The following is a 22,209-nucleotide window of genomic DNA, read 5'->3' as shown; positions in this document are numbered from 1 at the left end:
CGTTTGCCGTGCTGGTGTTGGCTCCGGGCGCCTCCCTCCTCTCGGGGGCGGGGTTTGGTTCCCGCCAGGTGCGGCCGATGATTACCTTCATCGGTCTTGCGCGGCATTCTCCTGCTGGCGCTGCGATTGGTCGCGGCATGCTTGGGCAGTTGGCTGCGCGTCTGTCTCTTACTCGGAGGGTCCGGTGTTCGATCCTCGGTAAGGGCGTTTTCTTTTTGTGATCGCAGGGGGACTGTGGGTTTTCATTTACCAGTTCACCAATGTTGTTTTCGACTCAGAGTTGATTGGCGCGATCTATTGGGGACTGTTCACTTCTTTCTGTAGTCTTTTTTCTGGCACCCTGGGGGCCCGTGTTTTCCTCCTGTGGGGAGGTGGGCTGTGTAGTCGGCCCTGGGCCGTCAGGATGCGCCGGACTCAAGTGAGTTTGCGCTGCTGGGTTGCTGTGCCTTCTGGTCTCCTCAGGGAGGCGGGGGTTATGTCCCCCCTTCTGTCGCCGTCTGCGGGGTCTCCCTGTTTTACGGCGCTATCCCTTCTAGGGGTCCTTGCGTGGCTGGGTGCCCTGCTCCCTCCTCGCCTCGTCTCCCTCTCGGTGGCCCCAGTGGGGGGGGTGTGGCCCACTGGTTGGGGCTGCGGACCCTGGGGCAGTGGTCTGGCCCGGGACCTGGGTTCGGTTCCCCGCCTCGGCGGGTCTTGGGTTCGAATTAGTCCACGGACCTGGTTGTTCTCGCCGCGGTGCCTATTCCATTCATGGAGTCCCACTCTGCTTCCCTGGGCAATGGCTTTCTTTTTCTCCACAACGGCCCCCACGATGCTTAGGATGCCTGGTCTCCACCTTGGGGGTGTCCGGGGGTGGACGCCTCAGGGGGTTAGCCAGGAGGGGTTCCACAGCGGCTTTCGTACAAGCGCCTTGTGCCCTTGCGGGTGTGTAGTGCGCTATTCTTGTATCTAGTTACGCTACAGTGAAGTTGGGCATGGCCCCTGCGCTGGGATGACACGCATTATTCGTGATTCGTTCCATAGTAGGGCTTGCTTTTCCCTCCTCCGGCGGCGGTGGTTGTTCCCGGGGTTTCTCTGGGTGCGTTCTCTACGCATGTCTCCGGACTCCCTCCCTCTGCCTGCGTCCGTTGTGATGGGCGTTGTGGAGGTGGGCTTTGTCACCTTTACCGCTCTGGTGGCCGCGAGGCTGGCTCGGCCGTCTGGTCTGGCTGCGTCCTTGTCGGCGGTGACGGCGTTTTCGGCGAATGGCCTACTCTGGCTGTCTCCGGTCTTTTCATTTGGGGCCCGCTCCCCTGGGGGCGGCCTTCCTGCGGACTCCTTGTCCGCCTGTGGGTGAGGGCGTCCCGCCCTTGCATGGGTGGGGGCCTTCGGCCATTCCACCCGGATTTCAGGGTGTCGGTCTTCACGAGGTGCGTTCAGGTTTGACTTCCGTTTCGGCTATTCCCGGTCTCGTACTGGTGCTGCCACTCCCTTTTTCGCCCCTAGATCCTGGCTTTCGGCCATCTCGCTCCAGGGGGTTCCCTGGGGGGGGGGGGGCTGTCGCCTCCGTTACGTCTTGCTGGTCTTGCGGACTTTCCGCGGGGTCCCACCTTCTCGACGGGTTAGGGTACCTACTCCTTCCCTTGTCTCAACTGAAGGGTTTTCTGGGACCATGGGTTGGCCTGTGAGGCCGGCCTGCGAGTGGGGGTTCCCACTCTCGGTTGCGGGTACTTCCGTTGGGCTTGCCTTCTGGCCCGTGGGTGGGACCTGTGCTCCTGGCCAGCCTGGTGGTTCTTCTTCGGCGGGAGGGGGTCTTGGTGTTCCCTGTCTGGACGTGTGATACATCTCGGCCTCGTCTTTTTCATGGGCGAGGCTTCACGTCAGGCGGTGTCTCCCCTCCGTCGGCTCCCTGCTCTATGTGCGGTGGTCCCTTCGGTTCCCGTCTCGGGCTTGTCCTCCTTCGGGGTCGTGTGCCTGGACCCGGTCCTCCCCTCTGGTTCATTCAGGGGGGGGCGTCCTTTGGCGCCGGGTCGTTTGGGGGTCGTTGGGATCTCCTGCAGTCGCGCAGCTCCTCGTGCTTCGGGAGTTGCTGGCAGTCCTCCTGGCCTGCCGTCTTTTGCACCTGTGCTTCAAGGTCCCCATGTCTTGGTCGGGTCAGTCGACCTGGTGGTGTGGAGCAGTGTCAGCCTTCGGTGGGGGTGCTAGGTTCGCTCCTTTTGTTTACATACTCGGGGGTTCTTTTCTTGGGCGGAGTCGCCGGTCCTGGCCCTTCGGGCTGTCTTTTCCCCGGGGTCCGACTAGGTGGAGGCGGATCGACTGAGTCGGATCTTTCCTTCGTTGCCTTGTCTCGCCCTGACCCCGGTGGTGTTTCGGCGCCTGGTGCCTCCACTCGGTCTGCCTCCGGTGGATCTGTTCGCGGACGGGGACTCGGCCCTCCTGCCCAGGTTCTACTCTCTCCTCCCGGGTCCGGGTGGATGCCCTGTCATTCGCTTGACCTTTTCGGTCTGCTGTGCGCGTTTCCCCCGTTCCCACTGATATCACGGGTCCTCTGCTGAATTCGCTTGGGCTGGGCCGGGGTGCTTCTGGTGGTTCCCGGCTGGGTCCGCCGCCCCTGGTACCCTCTCCTTTGCGAGCTGGTGGTTCAGGCCTACTGGCCGATCCCGGATCTTCCCGTTCCGTGGTTGGGACCCCCGCTTCCGGAGTCGGTGTTGAGCCGGCTCTTTCTGCAGGCCTGGCTCCATCTGCAGGCCTGGTTCTTGAGCGGATGACGCTGCTTGCTCGGGGTTGTTCTTCTGGAGGTTGTGGTTTTGCTGCTGGGCTCCCGCAGGTCTTCCACATTCTCTTCCTGTGCCCGACGCTGGGCTTCCTTCTCGCGTTGGTGCGGTCGGCTTGGTGCTGTCCCTGCCGCCGTGGACCCCTTGCGGGTCTTGGCTTTCCTGGCTGAGGGGTTTGCCTTGGACTTGGCCCCTTCTTCCCTGGGGCCCGGTGGGCTGCCTTGCGGGCCTTCCGCTGTCCGGTTTTCGACGGGCTGGATTCCCTGGGGGATCGCTTGGCTCCGGAGTTGTTTTCTCCGTCGCCCTCGGATGCTCTGCCTGTCTCCCCCTGGGGATCTCCCTCTCGTTCTGCGAGCTCTCCAGGGTCCGCCCGGTGTGCCCCTGGCCTCGGTGGCTTTGCGGTTCCTCACCTTACGGTGGTTTTTTCCGGGTGGCTGTGGTGTCTAATGGGCGATTGGGCGTGCGGGGGTCGTTCCTCCGCTCCCCTCCCTTCTTGCGGGTTTTGCCGGACCGGTTGTTTGTCCGGCATGTACCCCGTTTGCTTCCCAGGGTTCGTTCCCTGGTGTTCGGGTCTCGGGAGGTGTCATTACCTTCTTTTCCTCCCGTCACGGATCCTTCCGTGTCCTTGCTGGTTGTCCGGCGTGCTGTTTTGGCTTCTCTTGAGCGCACGTCTTCCCTTTCCCGGTGGGATGGCCTGTTTGTGACTTTCTGTCCAGTTCAATCGGGCCACATGCCCTCTCTTTCCACCTTGAGTCGCTGGCTTACACAGGCTATCGTCCTTTCCTATGCTTCGCTGGGTTCGGTGGTTCCGGCGGGGGTCCAGGGTCGGTCCACAGGGCGTGTCTCTGTGTCCTGGGCCCCCTTCTAGGGTGTCTCCACTGTGGAGTTTTGTCGGGCGTCGACGTGGTCGTCCCCCCACTTGTTCATGGAACACTATCGCTTTGTCTTGGGGGGTGCTGTCCCTGGGGACTTCGCTGGGGCCGTTCTGAGTGCAGGGGCTGCGGCTCCTTGATGGCCTATTTTTTCTTTATGTCTTGATTCGGGTTTCCTGTGATTCCTGTTTTCTTTTCATTATTCTGATTCAACCTTGTGTTGGTTTCTCTGCATCACCGTGTGGTGTTGTTCTTATGGTGGTCAATGAAGCCTTGTTGGCTTGGGTATTTGCTCTCTATGTAAGTCATGTGGCGGGGAAGACTAACGAGGAGGTAATGCCCCGGTTACTTACCGGTAATCTTCATTACTCCGAGTATAGTCTTCCTCGCCACATGAGTTCCCTCCCCCCCTCCCTGTCTGGCTATCGGCTTCATTGTTTGCTTGGTAGATCAGGCTGTTGGTTGGGCCGGTCCGCCTCTTATAGAGGTCAGGTGTGACTGGTCGGCCATGTTGGGAGGGGGTGGGAGGCTTTTTTTGCTTTGGAGGGTTCTGTCGTGGAGCTGATGCTCACTATGTAAGTCATGTGGCGAGGAAGACTATACTCGGAGTAATGAAGATTACCGGTAAGTAACCGGGGCATTACTCACTTCAGTGTGGCGTCTTCACTGCACTTTTGTGGCAACCATTTTGCGACATGTGCTGCGGTTCCTGTTCACCTTCGTAGCTCCATCCTGACTTCGGACTCTGTAATACCCTGTTGTGGAGGTTCCGACTTTGGATTTCCTCCTTCCGGCTGGATGCGCCCTGTGGTCATGTGAGGAAGGGAAACCTTGCAGTTGAGGCTGTTAAATTCTGCAAGTGCGTTCCTGTATTTTGTTGAAACGCTTAGCTTGTTTGTTGCCTAGCAACTAAGCGGCTACAGAGTGGGCTCCTGTTCACTCTTCAAAGTTACCAGTGTTGCTGTGCAACTGCCCGCAGCACGGAGGACCCGGTGTGCTCTTCAAAGTTACTAGTGTTGCCTAGCAACCGCTACGGATGCGCTTTGCTCACTAGACGTGCATTTTCAGACCGGTGCGATTCATTTGTGGAATTTCACACACTGATTCACACTGCTTAATTGGGGCAGCTTTTCCGCAGTGTGCGAACAAATTGATTTGCATAGCTTAATTGGGGGCGGCAATCCTCTTGTGGCCGAACCTTTGGCTGTGTTTTTACACGCTGATTCGCACGGCTGTATTGGAGCAACATTTCAGCAATCAGGACCTGTACCTCCAAGTGCGTTTCGGCAGATTACCTTTTGCTGATTCGCGCAGCAAGTGTGTGGATCAGAAGTTTGGATTTCCCCGAGTCACACGTCATACCACAGGACTTTCACTCCATGTGGCCAGCTACCAAAGCACATTGACAGTTTCCTTAAAGGTGTGCGGTGCAGCAATAGGTTTTCGCGGATTTGCCCAGCATTAAGTTCAGCATTTTACTCAGTCCTCAGGTGTGCACACAGCATTCTACAGTATCTTTACATACGACCGTGTAATTTAGGTTTACGCCTATTTTCACAGCTTATGGTTACATTATTATTTTAGTTATTATTTCTGTGGTCCCTGGGTATTTTTGCCTGTGCTTTCACTGTTTTGCGCAGGATAGTATCTGCATGCTATTTGTGATTACTTACTGTTCCATCTAATTATTTTACAGAAAAGGTCAGTAGTTCAGAAGTTAAGCCGCCCTAACCATGGCAACTCCTGTACCAAGCATTACGGTGAATCCACCCAAAGAATTCTTGTGTATTCCAGGGGATCCAGCTGTTCCATGGTTACATTTTTTAAATGATATTTCCACTATTGACCACGGCAGCAAACTCTCTGCAGAAAGAAAAAGGGATTGCTACTACATTCTTTGGGCCTGGAAGGTTTGAGAGTTTACAATCAACTGAATAACGTTGACAGTGCGGGGGGAAATATGATTTTAGTGAAGTTCTTAGACAATTGGATACTTACTTTTCTCCAAAACAATGTATAGGAATTACATGCTATCATTTGTTCCGCAGAAAACAGGAGAGGAATGTGTCAAGTGATGAATATGTTACTGCTTTGAAACAACTGGCACTGGATTGTCGTTTTGGAGTCACACAAGAAGAGTTAGTGAAAGACCAAGTTGTAATGCTCGCTCATGACCCATCTACTCAGGAGAGACTGTTGATAAATAGGGCCAGTCCTTTGAAAGACGTAATGTCTGCCGTAAGAAAAGCTGAGGTGTCTGGCAGGACAGCTGAAGTACTCAAGAAGGATAATTCACAAGAAGAACATGAAACAGTAAACTAGAGTAATGGCCAACAAACCTAAAGTATTTAAATCCCTCAAAAGTGTACAAAAAAAGATAGAGATAAAAACCCTGTAAGAAAGGAACTAAGGTGTGATAGGTGTGATAGTAAACAACATTTGGTCAATGACAGAAATTGTCCACCCACTAAACAAAAGTGCAGCAACTGTTGAACATTTGCTCATGTGTGTAAAACTATAAATGTTAAGAAAAGATAAAGTCAAATGTATAGAGGAAGGTGCAACACATTAATCAAGTGAGGAAGAAGCTGATGATGATGATGTTGGTGTTATGAACATAAGAGAGAAGGTAGTTCTAAAGATTGCAATGAAAATGACAAATGTAAACCGTTGTGCTTAATGAAAATGGGGTGAGTAAATATTCGCATTGCTGTAGATTCAGGTTCACTATTCGCTATAGTTAATGAGTCCGTGTGTAAAGGTACATTTTTGGACAAATTGGATTCCAATCTTCGTGAAACAGAGTTATACGTTTGAAACCATAGAGTTGTTGGGTTACAGAAATGTAATCTTTGGAATCAAGAACAGGAAGGCATTGGGTAAGGTGTATATTTCCAAGAAGGGTCCTTCAATCCTGGGATGGAGGGATCAGAGGAATCTTAACATTGTTTTAGACCCCAACGGAATAGAACAAATATTGGTGCTTGATGAAGGGGGGGTTTTAAGTAAAATAATGTGTGATGTGTTTTCAAACTTTTTTGCTGGAAGAATTGGGAAGAGTGAAGGATTCAAACACAACATAGTTTTGAAGCAGAATACTTCTCTCAAAATACATAAACTCAGGAGGGTTCCCATATCTATAAGGGAAGAGGTAGAGAACAAATTGGAACATCAAAGTGGATAGCTCCATTAGTACTTGCGAGGCAAGCTAAAGGAAAGATCAGATTATGTATTGATCTTCAACATCTTAACGCTAATATTTGGTTGAGCAATTTCTGTTACCCAAAATCAGCATACCACCAAATTCCTTTGTGTGAGGATAGTAAGAAGTAGTCACCAAAGTAGAGAGGGTGGCAGAGGTAGAAGCTAGGTTTATCCTCCTGACACTTATGTAGTTAGACAAAAATTGAGTATATCAAAGAAAACTTGCCCTTAGGGAATTAGATAGGATACAGCAAGAATTTGTTGTACCTTGGTTCCTTTCTCTGTTGGTTCCTGATTGTGGGCGTGTATGTACCAAGTCCTGATAAAGAGCTATTCGGGGAACAGCTCAAAACATATTGAGAAAAACACAATACTGAGACAACCAGACTCATTAAGGTCAGGTTTCTCCTTTAAACGACCCCTGATTTTTAACCATACCAACTAGGGGCGGGAATAAAAGAGTGGCCAACTAGTTAGGTATATTAAAATTTTCTTTCCCTTTCCACTCCACATAGTCTACAATAAAAAGTGCTTCTACGTAACTCGCAAGTCGCAGCACGCGTCAATCCATAGAGAATTGAGAGCAACCCCAATGATGAGGCATACCACCTAGGGGCAACCCTAGTGGGTGAGGGGTCTCTAGAAAAAAAGTATTTTTTCTAGACAAGGCATTACAACGAATTCTTGCTGTATCCTATTTAATTCCTTAAGGGCAGGTTTTCTTTGATAGTAAGAAGTACACAGCTTTTATTTCTCATGCGAGATGTTTTCAGTTCACAAAAATGCCACTCGATTTGGCTTCTGCTGCACCTGGTTTTCAGCGCTTAATGTTCAATATTTTTGGAAAATGAGACCGCATCTTAGATTTTCAAGATTATATTCTTGTGATGGGTAAGGATAGTAATGACCGTAATGATAAACTCAAGCATGTTTTGTCGTTGATTAACATGTATTGTTTGATGGTAGAATATGCAAAATGCAGATTTTCTGAGTGGCAGGTGATGTACTTAGGTGATGACATTAGTGCGGCAGGGATCCAACCTAAGACTAAACTAATGGAAGCTATTAAAGATGCTCCCAGTTCTAGAAGTAAGTAAGAAGTCAAATCTTTTCTAGAAATCGTTGAATTCATTTTCAAATTTGGCAGGAATTTTTCTTTGAGAACCTTACACTTTAGACAGTTATTTAAAGCCAGTGCAACATTTAAATGGTTTGTTGAGAGTGAAAAGGAATTTTTAGATGTTGAATATACAATTGCAGCTGCCCCTCTGTTTCAAGGATTTGACCACTTGGGAAAAAGCATGATCACCACTGATGGTCTTGGGGCAGTTCTATCTCAATATGATAAAACTGGTAACAAAAGAATAATAGCTTCTGCTTTAAGATTGTTATCACCAGCTGAAGAAAAGTACGTAGTAATTGAAAGAGACATTGGCGCATGCATGGGTGCTTGAACATTTTCGTTCATTTATTTGGGACAGAGAAGTAACAATCAAGAGTGATCATAAACCTTTAACTATGGTGTTGACAAAGATAGTTATGAACAATGTTTCATCAAGGTTGGCTAGACTTTCTATGAGATTTCTAGACTTTATTTACAGAATGAAGTATTTACCTGAGGAAAAAATGCAGGCCTGATTTTCTGTCATGGTTGCCTATTCAAATTGTGGGAAACCAAGATGAATTGTTGGATGACATCCATGTTGTTTGGGTAAGGAACTATGGTTTGGATGCTTTCACCACGGAAGAGTCCGATGTTGAATATAACAGGGATTTGAAGCTAAAGAAGGTGACTGACTCCATAAGTAAGGGCTGGCTACAGAAATGAGTTAACAAGCAATGTCTGTAGTGTTGTGAGAGGAGAAAGACTGATTCCAACTGAATCCTTAAGAGAATAAATAATTTCCCTGTATCAAGAAAGGCGTTTAGGGACCATTAAGACAACATATTTTTTTTTTTTAACCTTTATTTGTAGTACAAGCAGTTACAAGTATGGGCCTACAACCATCCCGGCCGGCCGCTAAAAAGAGCGAGAGTACAGCAAGTAATATGTGACGTTATAGCAGTTCGAAATCCGGGGTCATAAAATCCAGAACATATCTTGTTAACAGATGCAACAACTTGAAATCAGGATTGAAGAGGTTCATTTTTAAATAAGGAACTAAAGAGGGGTTGTCGCACAGTCGTACCCAGTCCTTCAATACTGCGCTCAAATCAGGATATCTACCAGCAGTACTGGTACGAAGGGAGTATCAAGGGGGTAGGATGCACAAGACAGGAGCAATGCAGGTACAACCCAAGTGTGTAGCGAGCCGAACTCCCGCCCCTCAACACCAAACATATTACAGAGAGCATGAATGACGACAACCCTAAAAAGAGAAGAAAGACTAAAGGGCCATAGAAACAAATACCGAACAAACACCCATCCCCCAACCTCCCACCCTGCACACCCGCAGAAGGCCATGGCCTACCCCCCCAGCCGCGTGCCTGTCGCCCTAATAGAGACCCGAAATATAGAGAAAGGAAAGAAGAAAAGAAGATAGGCGGAGGAGGGCCCTCAGTCGTATCGCTCGGCCCGCCCTTCACCCCCACACCTCAGAAATCACAGAAACGAAGTAATACAGTAATGAGGAATAACAACTCCCGAGCACATCAACGATGAAATATCAATCGAACATACCCACTGCACCGCCTGTCAACAATAAAGCCAATAGATTGTGAACCACATCATCCCTGACCCTGTCTGGCAATGGTACCGCCAGAAATCCACTCGTCAATCAATTTAAACAACAGTCCTAAGGGTCCAAACAATATGGGCGGGTCCGGCCGAAGCACATCCATAGGAAAATATAACAATCCAAATCCGTCTAAATATCGACAGCAGAGATCAGGCAATATCAGCGTTGGCCCCGGGAACTTCCCAGAACTCACACACAGTAGCATCATACAGGAGAAGAGAGTCATACAGTCCGGCAAGCGCCACGACACAGCTAGGGCAATCCAAATGGGAAAACAGCATTTTATCCCCAGCCGCCAGTTGAACATTTGCTCCAGAGGAACATCCGTACAAGCAATCATGTCGGCCCGGACAGTCACAGGAGCCCGGTCTTTCAGCAGCTCCTGGTGCCTCGGCGGAGCTGGGACTTCCTCCATGGATACAGCTGCACGTTCATCGGCAGTCCCGTGGAACCGGGCCGTAGCCGCCGAAGGCGGCGAGATAGCAATGGCGTCCATTCTTCTACCCAACTCCCAGGCATGACAAATCAGGGTCTCGTGCAAGATTGTTAGGGCAGCCAACACGTCCCTGGATGTGAGCTCCTGCGTAGGTTGCAAGCATCCCGGCCCCATCCCTGCGACAGCCGTCCGACATGGACGTGGACCATAGAGGAGAGCACCAGCCGCCATCTTGATCAAGTCGGCCCCGTCCCTCTTCACCTCATTCTGGGACCAGGCCCTAATGCGGGGCGCAGCGGGATGCATCTCCAGGGCTCAAAGCTGTGAGGCGGGTTCCAGAAAGGAGAGTAACCAAAAGGCTAAAATCCCTGCCGAACGCCCGCCTATATCGGGGGCAATCCTTGGTTATGCCCGTGCATACATTTTTTAGGAGGGGGCAGGGGTCATGCGCCCTCTCCGATCCTGCGCCACCACACTGCCCCTCAGGGGTCACCGCCAAGTGGACCGGGTCTTCGCCGCCATCAGCGGCCCTTCATGTCAACGGCACCCACCGGCCGGCCCCTCACCGCCATCGACGGCCGTCGTTGCTGCAGTCGCGGCCGGATGCGCGTCCAGTTCAACGCCCTGGTCTCATCACCGCGTAGGCCGCGGAGCAGTCGGGGACAGTTCCCAGGGTCCGCCGCACACAGGAGCTTCGGGAGCAGACGGTAGGTGCTCGTTTTCCTTCCTCCATCAAAGTATGCCCTCGTAGCTCAGGATAAACTCCAGGATAGACGTGTGGGGCGAAAGGGTTCGCGGAGCCGAGCGAATATGCGGCCATTTCGAATGCCTGCTTGGCTCCTCCCCTAAAACAAAACTTAATGTGTAAAGTGTCTACTGGTGGCCTGGTATTCACATCAAAGTTGAGAGAGTAGTAAGAGAGTGCGCCATATGTATGTCTGCAGATAAAACTCTCTAAATGTTAAGGTCTCCTATGAGTGACTTTAAGTGTTCAGAATCCCCATGGGAGTGTGTTGCTGTGGACATTATGGGACCAGTAGGGAGTTCTGGCAAGGGCATAATTTCTCTTATGGATGTGTTTTCTAAGTGGCCTATTGTGAAAATGATTAAGAAATTAGATACTGATACTGTGATAAAAAAATTGGATGACATTTTCCTAAATGAAGGTTCTCTCGCTACTATTATCAGTGACAATGGGGCGCAGTTCACCTCAGATTTGATGACACAGTATTTTAGCAAGTGTGGAATTAAATATAGAACAACCTTGTTGTATAATCGCAGTGAGAATGCTATGGCAGGGCGGTAAATCAGAGTCTTGAAATGGGCTATTCAATTGGCATGCAGAAATAATATTCCCTGGGAAATTCAAGTTTTTTCTAAATTGTATGGTCTTATAGAGTAACGGAAGTTGAAGCAACAAAATGTTCTCCATTTTAACTTATAAGGGGAGCAGATGCAAAATGGAATCCTGGATGGTTAAAAGCTCTAGTAAATGTAAGTTGGTCATTGTTAGAATTTAAAAACCATCTTTTGCAAAAACATGACAAATATAAAAAATATAATGATGCTAAGTACAACACTAGACCCACTAATCTTAAGGTAAGACAAGTAGTGCATATTAAAAACCCTGGAATAGTTTAAAAAAGTATGAGTTAGTTTTTAACCACAACGTATTATGGAGGTGATGAAAAATTGAGCGAGACTAGAAAATGGGGAATGCTGGAATCTTCAAAGGGTGGTACTGTATGGACAAGTTAACAATGGGAATGACAAATGGTTAGATTTAGATCCTGATTTAGGACAGCATATGAATCAAGAAAGTCTGGAGGGTACTAGTGGTAGTACCAGTGGTATGGTCACAGGAAACAGTGCTGATGAAATTACCGGGAAGGATTGTAAATTGATGGATGTCGTTTCTGAAGGCAGTATATTTCAAAATACTGTAGAGAAGAGCGCAGGTGTTAATAGTAGATCGAGAAAAGTCACCGAACGACCTGTCGCATTGGAAGATTATATGTGGGACTACTTGGTATTGACATTCATCATCTGTACTATTTCTACAAAGACATATAATGTCAAAATAATATATTCAATCTTTGATTGTATGTTCAATGTTATTTTTTTGTTTTCATAGTTTTTTTGTTTATTGTGTAAGGGGGAGGTGTGTAGTGTGGGGTGTATACAGACCTTGTAGCATCATGTGACGCCGTATAGAATGTTTGGGCCACGGTGATGGTCACCTTGGAGACCGGGTCCGCGCGGCTGAGAGTAAGGGGCAGTTGGCAGTTGAGGAGCCCAGTTGGCGGTCCAACTACTTGCCTAGTCACTAATACAGAGTTATTACTCACTTCAGTGTAGTGTCTTCACTACACAGGCTTTCTAGGCATTTAAGGTAAGTCAGAGTACCTCTTTCACTGGCTGCCGGTGGAGGGTTCTGCAGTGCTGAGGAGTGGTTTGTGTTTTTAGAAGATATAATGCATTTACGACCTCCGGACAAAGTCAGAGTAAAAAATTCATAGGCGACAACCAACTCACGTGTTATAAGAGACCTTGATTTACTTAAGTCTCTTCAGGACTGGGTCATGCATCTCCATTTTACTTTCTGACTTTGAGTGAATGATTGGGCTCACTCTTTCTGAAAGACTGTAGTTACACATGCTGTCACAGATTCCCAGAGGGCCTCTCCACCCTCAACCCAAAGATATATCCATAGCCTCAGGGAAAAACAATTACAGCTGCTTTTAGTCTAAGTTCTATACAACTGTCTGTACTGGGACCTCTGCTGCTGAAAGTTGTCTGTGACAATTATCTTAAGTGGTCTATGTAGACCTCCTGTAAATAAAACCATAAACATATTACATAGTTTAGCTTTAACTAGTAAATAAATGTACTCACTCAGGTCATTGCACATTAACCGGAACCAGGAGAAAAGATCTGACTCGCACTTTAACTGCTTGAATGTCACATTATCCAGCTCCAAAGCATCAACCTACACATATATCATAACCATTTATTATCCAGGTAAGTCTAGATATACTATTAACTTCACTGTGACGATATTTTGGACTCGATATTATGGCCATAATATATATCTTCATACAAATGTGCTTCTCATACAAATTATAGCGAAAACCATAAGAAGGCGACAGGTCATAGACTTCAAGGGACCGTCCAGTGAATGAACAGATCTCAAACCACAGCGGCATCGAAGGAAGATTCCAGTCTGCTGTTGGGATTGAGCTGGGCGAAGAGAACCAGCTGGCCCCTTTCAGGAGAGGAACACAGACCCCTTAACACTCCTTCCATTTGAGGAAAAACTCTTGAAAGGGGCAGTAGCTAACCAGCTCCCAAAGCACGAGACGTCATAACCTCTCCCTACCCTACCAATCTAAGTTTTACTCACACTTTGGTTTAGAGATTGAGCCTTCCATGAAATATAGGACATTCTGTCTATCACTGATGAACATGATTCACGGCTCAAGGTGCAGCGCCACCTGTGAGCAGCCCGTGATACCATTTGCCACTTAAAACTTGTTAATCACAAATGGACATTAGTGGCACATCTTAAATAAGTGAATAATTTACTCAGATGAATCCTCTAGATCTCTTTCAAATCTTGCCCCCTGCGGTCTTCCTGGGATCTGTGGTCGCTCCCAAGATGTTCAACCTGTGAATGAGCTACTGGCAGTCCTACCTACCAACTAGGCATTGGTCCCAACCAATACTCTAATGTCCCTCAACTACACCTGAAAGTGTTGCCATCTAACAACACGCTCGACCTCAGATCCGGCCCAATGTCCACGGAGTATCTGAAAGTCCACCCAATGAAGACCGAGGTGGTCCTCCGAAATGAGGAGGCCTTGCACCCTTCACACAAGAGTCTCTTCACTATCTAGACAGTAAATCCTTGCCTCTGATGCTCTCTTTCTGACCCCCTGGGTAACTAGGGGACACTGATGGTCCTCAGTTCATATTGTAAATGCATCTCTACGTCTTTGATTCCTGCCAAGTTGGCTATGAATCCTCTTACTATAGTGCTCTGCGGCCCTTTGCGTCTAGGACGTTGTAAAAATGAAATTGAATAAAATGCGTAAAATACCAAGAAAAAGGGGCATGTGACATTCTTTCAAGGAGCAGAGACAGAAAAGGGGTTTCAATCGAGAGGGAGCATGTGTGGCTTGTAATGGCTACATGTCCTGGGATTCCTGTGGGTGGCGTGTTAACTGCGTGTGGAAGCATGTGCTGTGTTACAGATGAGGTAATTCCTTGGGTTGTGAAAGTGGATTGTATATGACAGCAGCATGCTTGGAGCAGGCAGGCATCATTTGCAGAGGATGAGGCCACATACTTACCCAAGATCTTCAGACTGGGCTTCCCGACACCATCGTTGGCGTACTGTCCCCAGTAAATGCAGAAGAACATCAGGCTCAGAACTAGGGAATCAAAGAAGAGACATATCAGTGGTCCACTGTGTGTAGAGACACAGCAGTGTTTGCAACTCTCGCTCTGTTACTTGAACCCCAACAGCATCTCAGGCTCCTGAAGTTAGAACATCAGGACAGCCATTCGTCTCATGTCACTTGCTAATTACCCTGCATGCTCTTAAGACCAGTCTGTCAGCAGGATCTCAGACGAACCTTACCTATCCACCCTCTTTTCATCGGGCAAACCTCTTCTGTTGACACGAGTGTCCATGGTTAGGCTTCCTCAACTGTTACTCCCAGCAACCTTCTGAATCTTCTTTATCCAGTTGTATATCAGAATATTGATTACACAAATATTGGCTGACATAAAGACCATGTCATAAATGTTGTTAATAAAAACATAGCTCCATGGGGTGTAGATTTTTTATTTATTCACGCCAATGGGCAATATTTTTGTAAACAATATTTTGGACACTATATTTTCCTGAGATGTTATTTAGGTAACATTATTCTTGTGTCCATCAGTCAAACCTTCTTAACCCTGACTCACGTCCATCCTCTGGATCGCTTCTAATCCGACCCACATCCATAAAACGGCCCTCGCCTATCCACTTTCCTCCCCATCAGCTCAACCGCCCCGATTTCATCTTACGCCCATTAGACAAACATTTTCTATCCACTCTGTGTGCATGAGCCAAACCCTTCTCTCTACAGACTAACCTCCACCACCTGAACCTTACCCATCAGACTAGTGTCCTTTATCTGCCCTCATGGTAGTCAATCTGCTTGTATCCACTTCTACTCACATGCGTGAACCGAATATCCTCTATCCCAACTCATACCCATCTGTGGAACCGCTTCTGGCCTGACTGACGTCCATCAGCCAAACCACCTCCTTTCTCTCTCATTTCCCGCCACTGAATCTCCTCCATCCTGATTCTCCTCTATTGGCAGAACATTTTTTCTCCTCCCTCAGACCCACCAGTGGAGTGGGACATTCTATGATTTTATTCTTAAAGGAAGAAGCCAGTTGTTCACACCATTTGGCCGAGGGAACTGCACTATGGTGACATGCTACAACATCAAGAATTTTTTTTAACAATCTTGAAGATGTTAGTTGGCTTAGAATTCATTTTTGTAAAGCCTGTATTTGATTTCTTCCTGTGTCATGTAATGGCTATGACAGGCTCTTTCTGGGCGAATGTACCATAAACTTTGGTGTTGAACGAGGAGTACGCCAGGGGTGTGTCCTGGCTCCTTTTTTATTTCTGATTTACATTAATGGACTAGAGCATCATCTGCTGCAAGAGTGCGGGGATGTGCCTAGGGTTGGCCAGAGGCCTATCCCTGCACTCTTGTATGCGGATGATGCAGTCCTGATGGCTCGGTCCCCCTTGGCCCTTCAAAACTTGATAATAGCCTTTGAAAAGTTCATGATGAGTTTGGATCTGAAAATTAACTGCAGTAAAACCTTCTCCATGAACTGTGGCAAAAGAACTGGAAAGCGAATGAGAAGAATGTACATATATAATGTTCCCTTGGAAAATACCGCTTCTTTCCCTTATCTTGGCATTTTGTTCCATGAATCGGGGGGCTGGACAAGTGCAGTCAAGGCCAAAACTCTTTTATTTTTAAAAACAATAATGGCCTTAAAGAATTTCATTAAAAAGCTGGGTAAAAAGCCGATAAGAGAAAATTTGACTATATATAATGCCACGTGTAGATCGGTAGCTTTGTATGGCTCGGGTCTATGGGGATACTCGAACATAAACTCAATCCAAATAGCCGAAAAGAAGTTTTTGAGGGATGTGCTCGCAGTACCACAAAGTGTGGCGACTTATATCTGCCACACTGAGCTAGGACAACCTCATATATCAGACATAATCAGAACACAACCCATCCTTCTGTGGCACAGGGTGTGGACAACGAATGAGTGTGTTATGAATCTATGGGCTATGCTCCAGGATATGTTAAAATTGGAAAATGTGGGTAGGTTTGAGTGGCTAGAGTACGTAAAACGTTTTCTTGTCGAAATTGGTTGCCAACAATATTAGGATGATCCACTCACTATGGTTAACATATCTAGGAAAATGTTGAGTAAGCAATGTATGGAACACCTAGAGGAGAGGGGAAGGCGAGATGAAATGAAAAAAAAGACAGTTACCTCGCATCTCCTAGTAACAACTGGTGATAAGATACAGCCGTATTTAATGCTACCGATGTCCAATTATGATCGATTTCTCTTGACCGGTTTTAGACTAAACATTGTTTTTAGACTCTTGTCCTTCCCAGAAATTAATTCATGGTCTCAAAATTTGCCAATGTGCCCATGTGATGAATTGTCGTCCCAATCTGATATCCATATTTTATTTTTTTGTAAATTTTACATTTTACCTTGTAGAAAATTACTTATCCCGATTCTCAAAGAAATGAACTTAAATAAATGCCGCCCAGCATTTTTAGAACTGCAGAGAATGGACACTGTTTTAACTGTTGCTGTAGTTTTAGGCTTTTTTAAACTTGTTTTTAAATTGCGGAAAACAATTGGTTTTAATGAAATGTAATGGAATGGTATTTTTAAAATTTCCCTGTGTAAACTGTAAATCATGTTGTGAACTTTTATGGTTATTGTCTTTTAACCAAATAAAGTATTTTTGACTTGACTTGCCAGGCTCTTTCAGCTTTCTTACAAGTTTGTGTTTGCCTGCCTAAGACGTTCATTAAACCAGGGTCAGGAGGGCTTTGCCCTGCCTATCGCGCGACTACGAGGAGGAGTGGGCCTAGCTGTACCAATGAAGATCAAACCCAATTGTAAAAAACCTGAATGTCTGAATCAAGTAGACCGGAAAAGGTGGGTGCTGAGTTTTCCAAGATGGTTAACAAACGGTCCTGGGAGATCCTGGAAACAAGCCAGGGTTTGCTAATAAGGGCAGATGTTTTCCGACCTCCAGATGAGGTTGCCCCCCAATCAAATTGGATTAAGAAGTGATCAGTCTATGGGAGAGGGAAGGAGTCAGCCATACTTAGTTTTATATCTGAAAAAAATCAGGTTCATTTTACCTGACCCCCGCCGTGCGTGGGGTTAGCGACTGATTGAGACAAGGCATGTGGGACCATGATAGCGACAAGACTAAGGGTGTCCTTATCGGGAGGAATCCCTGGGGATATCCCAGAGAATGACGCAGTGTGAAAGGCGTAGCAAGGCGTGCAATGCCACTCCAATGAGGGATTTGAGAAAAGGGGCAGTTGGGCCAAGGGGTCGATAAATAAGAAGACCCCTCACCGTCTGTTGGGCTTCCGAAGTTAGGCAGAAGCCGAGAGCTTCCGCCACTAACAGGTCCTTGTCCACAAAACTTGTGCACAGATCCGTGTCCTTAAAAATCATGGCTGCATCTCCCCCTCTACCATTAGTGCGGTCAAGATTCTGAATCTTGAATCCCGCTGCAATGGGAGTTTCCAGGAAAGGTTTGTAAGAGCCGGACATCCAAGTTTCAGGAGTAAACAGGTGGATCTTATGATTGGCTGTGCCAACAGCTGCAGACAAGTCTAAGCAGTGTGATATCTTTCCCCTGGTCAGCCTCCCATCTCAGTTCATCCAATGCAGCCTCTATTACAGACTCTGTGCTGTGCAAAGGTCAAAAGCTGGTTTGAGCCAAGTGAGGAAAAGCGGTGTCCTGTAGATGCTAACACAATTCTTGGGCAACATGGGCCTCTAAAGGTATTGCCAGAAAAGCGAGCAGAGAGACAGGTCTGTGATTTCTCAGCACCACCTGGTCTGCCCCTTGTTTTTTCAGCCAGGGAATCACTTCCGCTTGTTTGAAGGCGTTCGGCACAATGCCTTGAAGAGATGGATGAAGTAAGGTTACCAGAGGAGGATGCATTATGGTAACAAGCCCCTTCAAAAAGGCTGGTGGTCAAGGGTCCCCTCTGTGAACCTGATCTAACTTTAGAAAATAGGTCCGCCGGTCGCCCCTCATCGATTCCAGAGAAATCCGACAATATTATACTGTTAAGCTCTTTATTAGGCTCCGATGGAATTAGTAGCAAGTGGTGATACGCTCTTTAATAGTCTTTATTTTATCCAAAAAAAGGCTGTTGAGTTTGTCACATATTTGCTGAGTTATTGGCCGTTCTTTTTAAAATGGTCTAAACATGGTATGTTGTTTAAGCATGAGTGCGGGCATAAGACATTAGAGATGGTTGCTATGTGCCAGACGGACCTCATTTTTAATATATTTTTATTGTGAGGCAGGATTTTCTCATCCCTATAGGGGGGCCCCGGGATGTTTTTTCGCGATATGTGCCATGTACAACAGGGTTACATAGACAACACTTACAGCATTTTTCTGACCTTGTTTGGGTGCTGGTTCCTCCATAGATATAGGAGTATTGCCGATGATGACAAAGTACGGAAATTGGTGAGAACCTGCCCATTAGCTCCAGGGTAGTTGCTTGTGTGAGGCGCTTCCTACATTTGTATACATCTTTACTTTCATTTTTTCACATATGGTTTATCCCTAGGTACAGGGCCTGCCTTTTTAAAACTAACATATATACAGGGGTGGTCCTAGAGAGACACTAGAACCGTTCCTGTCCTAAATGTAGAATAGGGGGATCCAATGTATTAAGAGTTAGGGGCGTCTGTCGAAGTGTGGACGTCATCTCATTCATCTCCACTTGTTTCCACTTAGAACATTTCTAATTTCCAATGTTTGAGTGTAAGAGTCCTTCCATATATGGATAGAGAGCTCTATTCAAGTAATGGTCTGACCAGATGCTGGGTGTCTTTTAATATTGGTATCTTCAAATTTAATGTCCAAATCAAATCCAAAGAGTGTCCTTTTATTTGAGTGGATTCAGTTATAGGCTTCTGAAAAGTTAAAGGAGTCATTTAGTCAATAACATTCTGGCCTTTCAAATCTTTATCATGTGAGTGGAACCAAAAGGTAAAAGCACCTTAAATCATCAATTGCAATTGTACTGAGAGGCTACAGGACACATTACTTCAAGCATTTGGTCACCACAGATAGCCAAGTAAAGAGGGAGTGATATAGAAGTAAGTACACTATAGAACTATTATTGAATACATTTTTTAAAAGTAAAAGATCTACCTCTTCGACTGAGGTGCATGGAAGCGGACTGGCCCTGAGTTGATTATATATAATAGTTGCTACCTACCCCCCTCCTCTCTTATTACATGCTCTGCTTGTATAGTATAATAAGTAATATTCCTCAGGAGTTGCCTCCAGTAATCCAGCTGCCACCCTGCTCTGTTCTGACTCGGGCCTGTGAGCTGGGCATCTCTTCTAACACTCACTCACTGCACTCCGGTCACAGGCTATGGTCGCTCTCTTTACCAACGTTACCATTTTCACTTGGAAATTAATCCACGGAGAGAGAACGAAACAGAGAGGACACCTCATTAAAGAGAAAAGATGGGCGAACAGGTAATGGAAGGAATGTTGGCAAGAAAGTAGCGTAATATTTAGGTACTCACCCTCCAGACCCGCTGCGATCATGAACATCTTGTAAGTGGTGTGTAACAGCTGTCGCCCCTTCAGGATGTCTGTAGGATGCAAGAAGAGTGAGGTCAGTACTGAGGAAGGAGAGGATCAGGTTCTAGTCTCGAGGTGGAAAAGAACATTGTACCAAGGGGAGCATCCAGGAGAGAGACGAAAAGACCACCCTGCCCAAGAGAACAAGAGCATCCTTCTCATGAACCAGTGCCAGGGGAGCATCCAGCAGAGAGCTAAGAGACCACCCTGCTGAAGACGAAGGGCCCAGTTCACAGAACTAACTTAAGACAAAATCCTAAACTTACTACTTTTGGTATTCACAGAAGTTAGGATTTTGTCTTAAGTTTGTCTTAAGACAAACTTAAGACAGACTTAAGACAGACTTAAGACAGACTTAAGCCAAACTTAAGACAGACTTAAGACAGACTTAAGACAGACTTAAGACAAACTTAAGACAGACTTAAGACAGACTTAAGACAGGCTTAAGACAAACGTAAGACACACTTAAGACAGACTTAAGACAGACTTAAGTTAAGATTTTGTCTTAAGTTTGTCTTAAGCAAACTTAAGACAAAATCCTAACTTCTGTGAATACCAAAAGTAGTAAGTTTAGGATTTTGTCTTAACTCCTTCGATGCTGATGACAGAACCGCTCCGTCATCAGCGCGGTAGCGCTGTGCTGATGACAGAGCGGTTCCGTCATGGCCCGCTCGCCGCGCCTGCGTGGCGCGGATTCCGCGCCTGCGCTGGGTGTTCCATTGAGCAGGCGGGGCCATGACGGAACCACTCCGTCATGAGCACAGCTCAACCGAGGCTGGTGACGGAGCGGTTCCGTCACCAGCATCGGTGCGCCGTGCGGCCGCCCCGCCCCCTTAGCGCTGCGGCGGAATAGCCGCCGCAGCGAAGGTGTTAAGTTAGTTCTGTGAATCGGCCCCAACAAGAGCATCTTGCCCATGAACCAGAGCCAAGGAAAACAACCTAGCCTTGAGAATGCTGACCACGAGGTTAAGGAAAGCAATCAGACCCTGGGTATGAAGAATGTATGCTGCCCAGGAGACCGAGGGAAACACCTTACCTCAGGAGGACTCCATTCTACATAGGAGGTCGAAGACGGAAACCAGCCTACGAGCCAGAGGGGACTGCCAAACTTTGAGGATGAGAAGAACGTCCTACCCATGAGGCAGGGAAGAACATACCTCTCTTGAACATCTGATGGAGGATCCAGGGACCCGGTTAGCCCAGCTGAAAAAGTGACCTTCTCAAAGTCTGGAGCACAGACTTTAAAACTTCAGGATTTCACAGGAGAAGCTCAACTGATTCCAGCCAAAGGTCCAGGACCTGGGAAGGTACCTCTTGGAAATTAGGTACTCACTCCAGCAAAGGCCAGCAGGGCTCAGACAGGTCCAATTGCATGCCCTGTTGCAGGTCCAGGCAGGCCCAGTTGCAGGGTCATGCAGGTCCAGTGCAAGAGTAATCTGCAGTCATTTCCTGCAGTTAGCCTTGGACACAGCGAGGACACTCCTTGGAATATCTGCATGCAGGGAGTCCTCTGGAGTGTGTTGTGTCCCTGTAGATCAGAACAAGAGATCAGCCAACTGACCCTTGAAATGTCTTCAGTTAGCCTGAGATGCAGGAAGCAAGTCCAGTCTTCATTCTCAGGGAGCAGGGCAAGCATCAAGCAGCAGGGCAGCCCTCTGGGGAACAAGGCAGACTTCAAGAAGCAGGGAAGTCCTTTGGGAACAAGGCAGACTTCAAGAAGCAGGGCAGTCCTCTGGGGAAGAAGGCAGACTTCAAGCAGCAGGGCAGTCCTCTGGGGAAGAAAGCAGACTCGAAGCAGCAGGGCAGTCCTCTGGGGAACAAGGTAGACTTCAAGCAGCAGGGCATTCCTCTGAATAACAAGGCAGACTTCAAGAAGCAGGGAAGTCCCCTGTGGAATAAGTCAGCCCTACTTCTGTAATGTTCACAGGTCCAGGGGTGTACAGAAGAATGGTCCAGAAGATCTAAAAGGTATAGCTGGTTCCACTCTTTGAACTGGGCAAAACCTCTAATCCATCCCAGATCTGGCTCGTGAACGTTACTTCCTTCCCCTTTCTTCTCCTGCCCAAGCTTCAAATGGTCTATGGTGACAATCGACTAGTGTCAAGTTCCTTTTGTGAGTGTTGGAGGCATACCCTTTGAACTGTAAGTAGGCCAGGGAACAGCTTTGCCCCCAACCTTCATATCCTGGCAGTGTAGTGTAGTTCCTATTTTCCCTATAGGCCCTGCGCAT

At 47.4% G+C, this 22,209-nt stretch overlaps 1 protein-coding gene and 1 non-coding gene across 2 annotated transcripts in view; one reads left to right on the top strand and one right to left on the bottom strand.

The window, feature by feature from the left end:
- Positions 1 to 22,209, bottom strand: part of TMEM145 (transmembrane protein 145) — a 176,099-nt gene that overhangs the window by 45,893 nt on the left and 107,997 nt on the right. The window contains exons 8-9 of the mRNA XM_086929099.1: positions 19,922 to 19,990; positions 14,353 to 14,433 (exon numbers count right to left, since the gene is read on the bottom strand). Of these exons, the coding sequence (XP_086785225.1) occupies positions 14,353 to 14,433; positions 19,922 to 19,990 (150 nt within the window). The remainder of the gene's footprint in view (positions 1 to 14,352; positions 14,434 to 19,921; positions 19,991 to 22,209) is intronic.
- On the top strand, positions 921 to 1,024 carry LOC147706575 (U6 spliceosomal RNA). Its single transcript, XR_015298504.1, has one exon. It is a non-coding gene; the product is annotated as a U6 spliceosomal RNA (small nuclear RNA).

This window comes from Lissotriton vulgaris, chromosome 7 (assembly GCF_964263255.1).
Source record: "Lissotriton vulgaris chromosome 7, aLisVul1.2, whole genome shotgun sequence".
NCBI lineage: Eukaryota > Metazoa > Chordata > Amphibia > Caudata > Salamandridae > Lissotriton > Lissotriton vulgaris.
The sequence above is the reverse complement of the archived record's forward strand: the minus strand, read 5'-3'. Positions and strand labels throughout refer to the sequence as shown.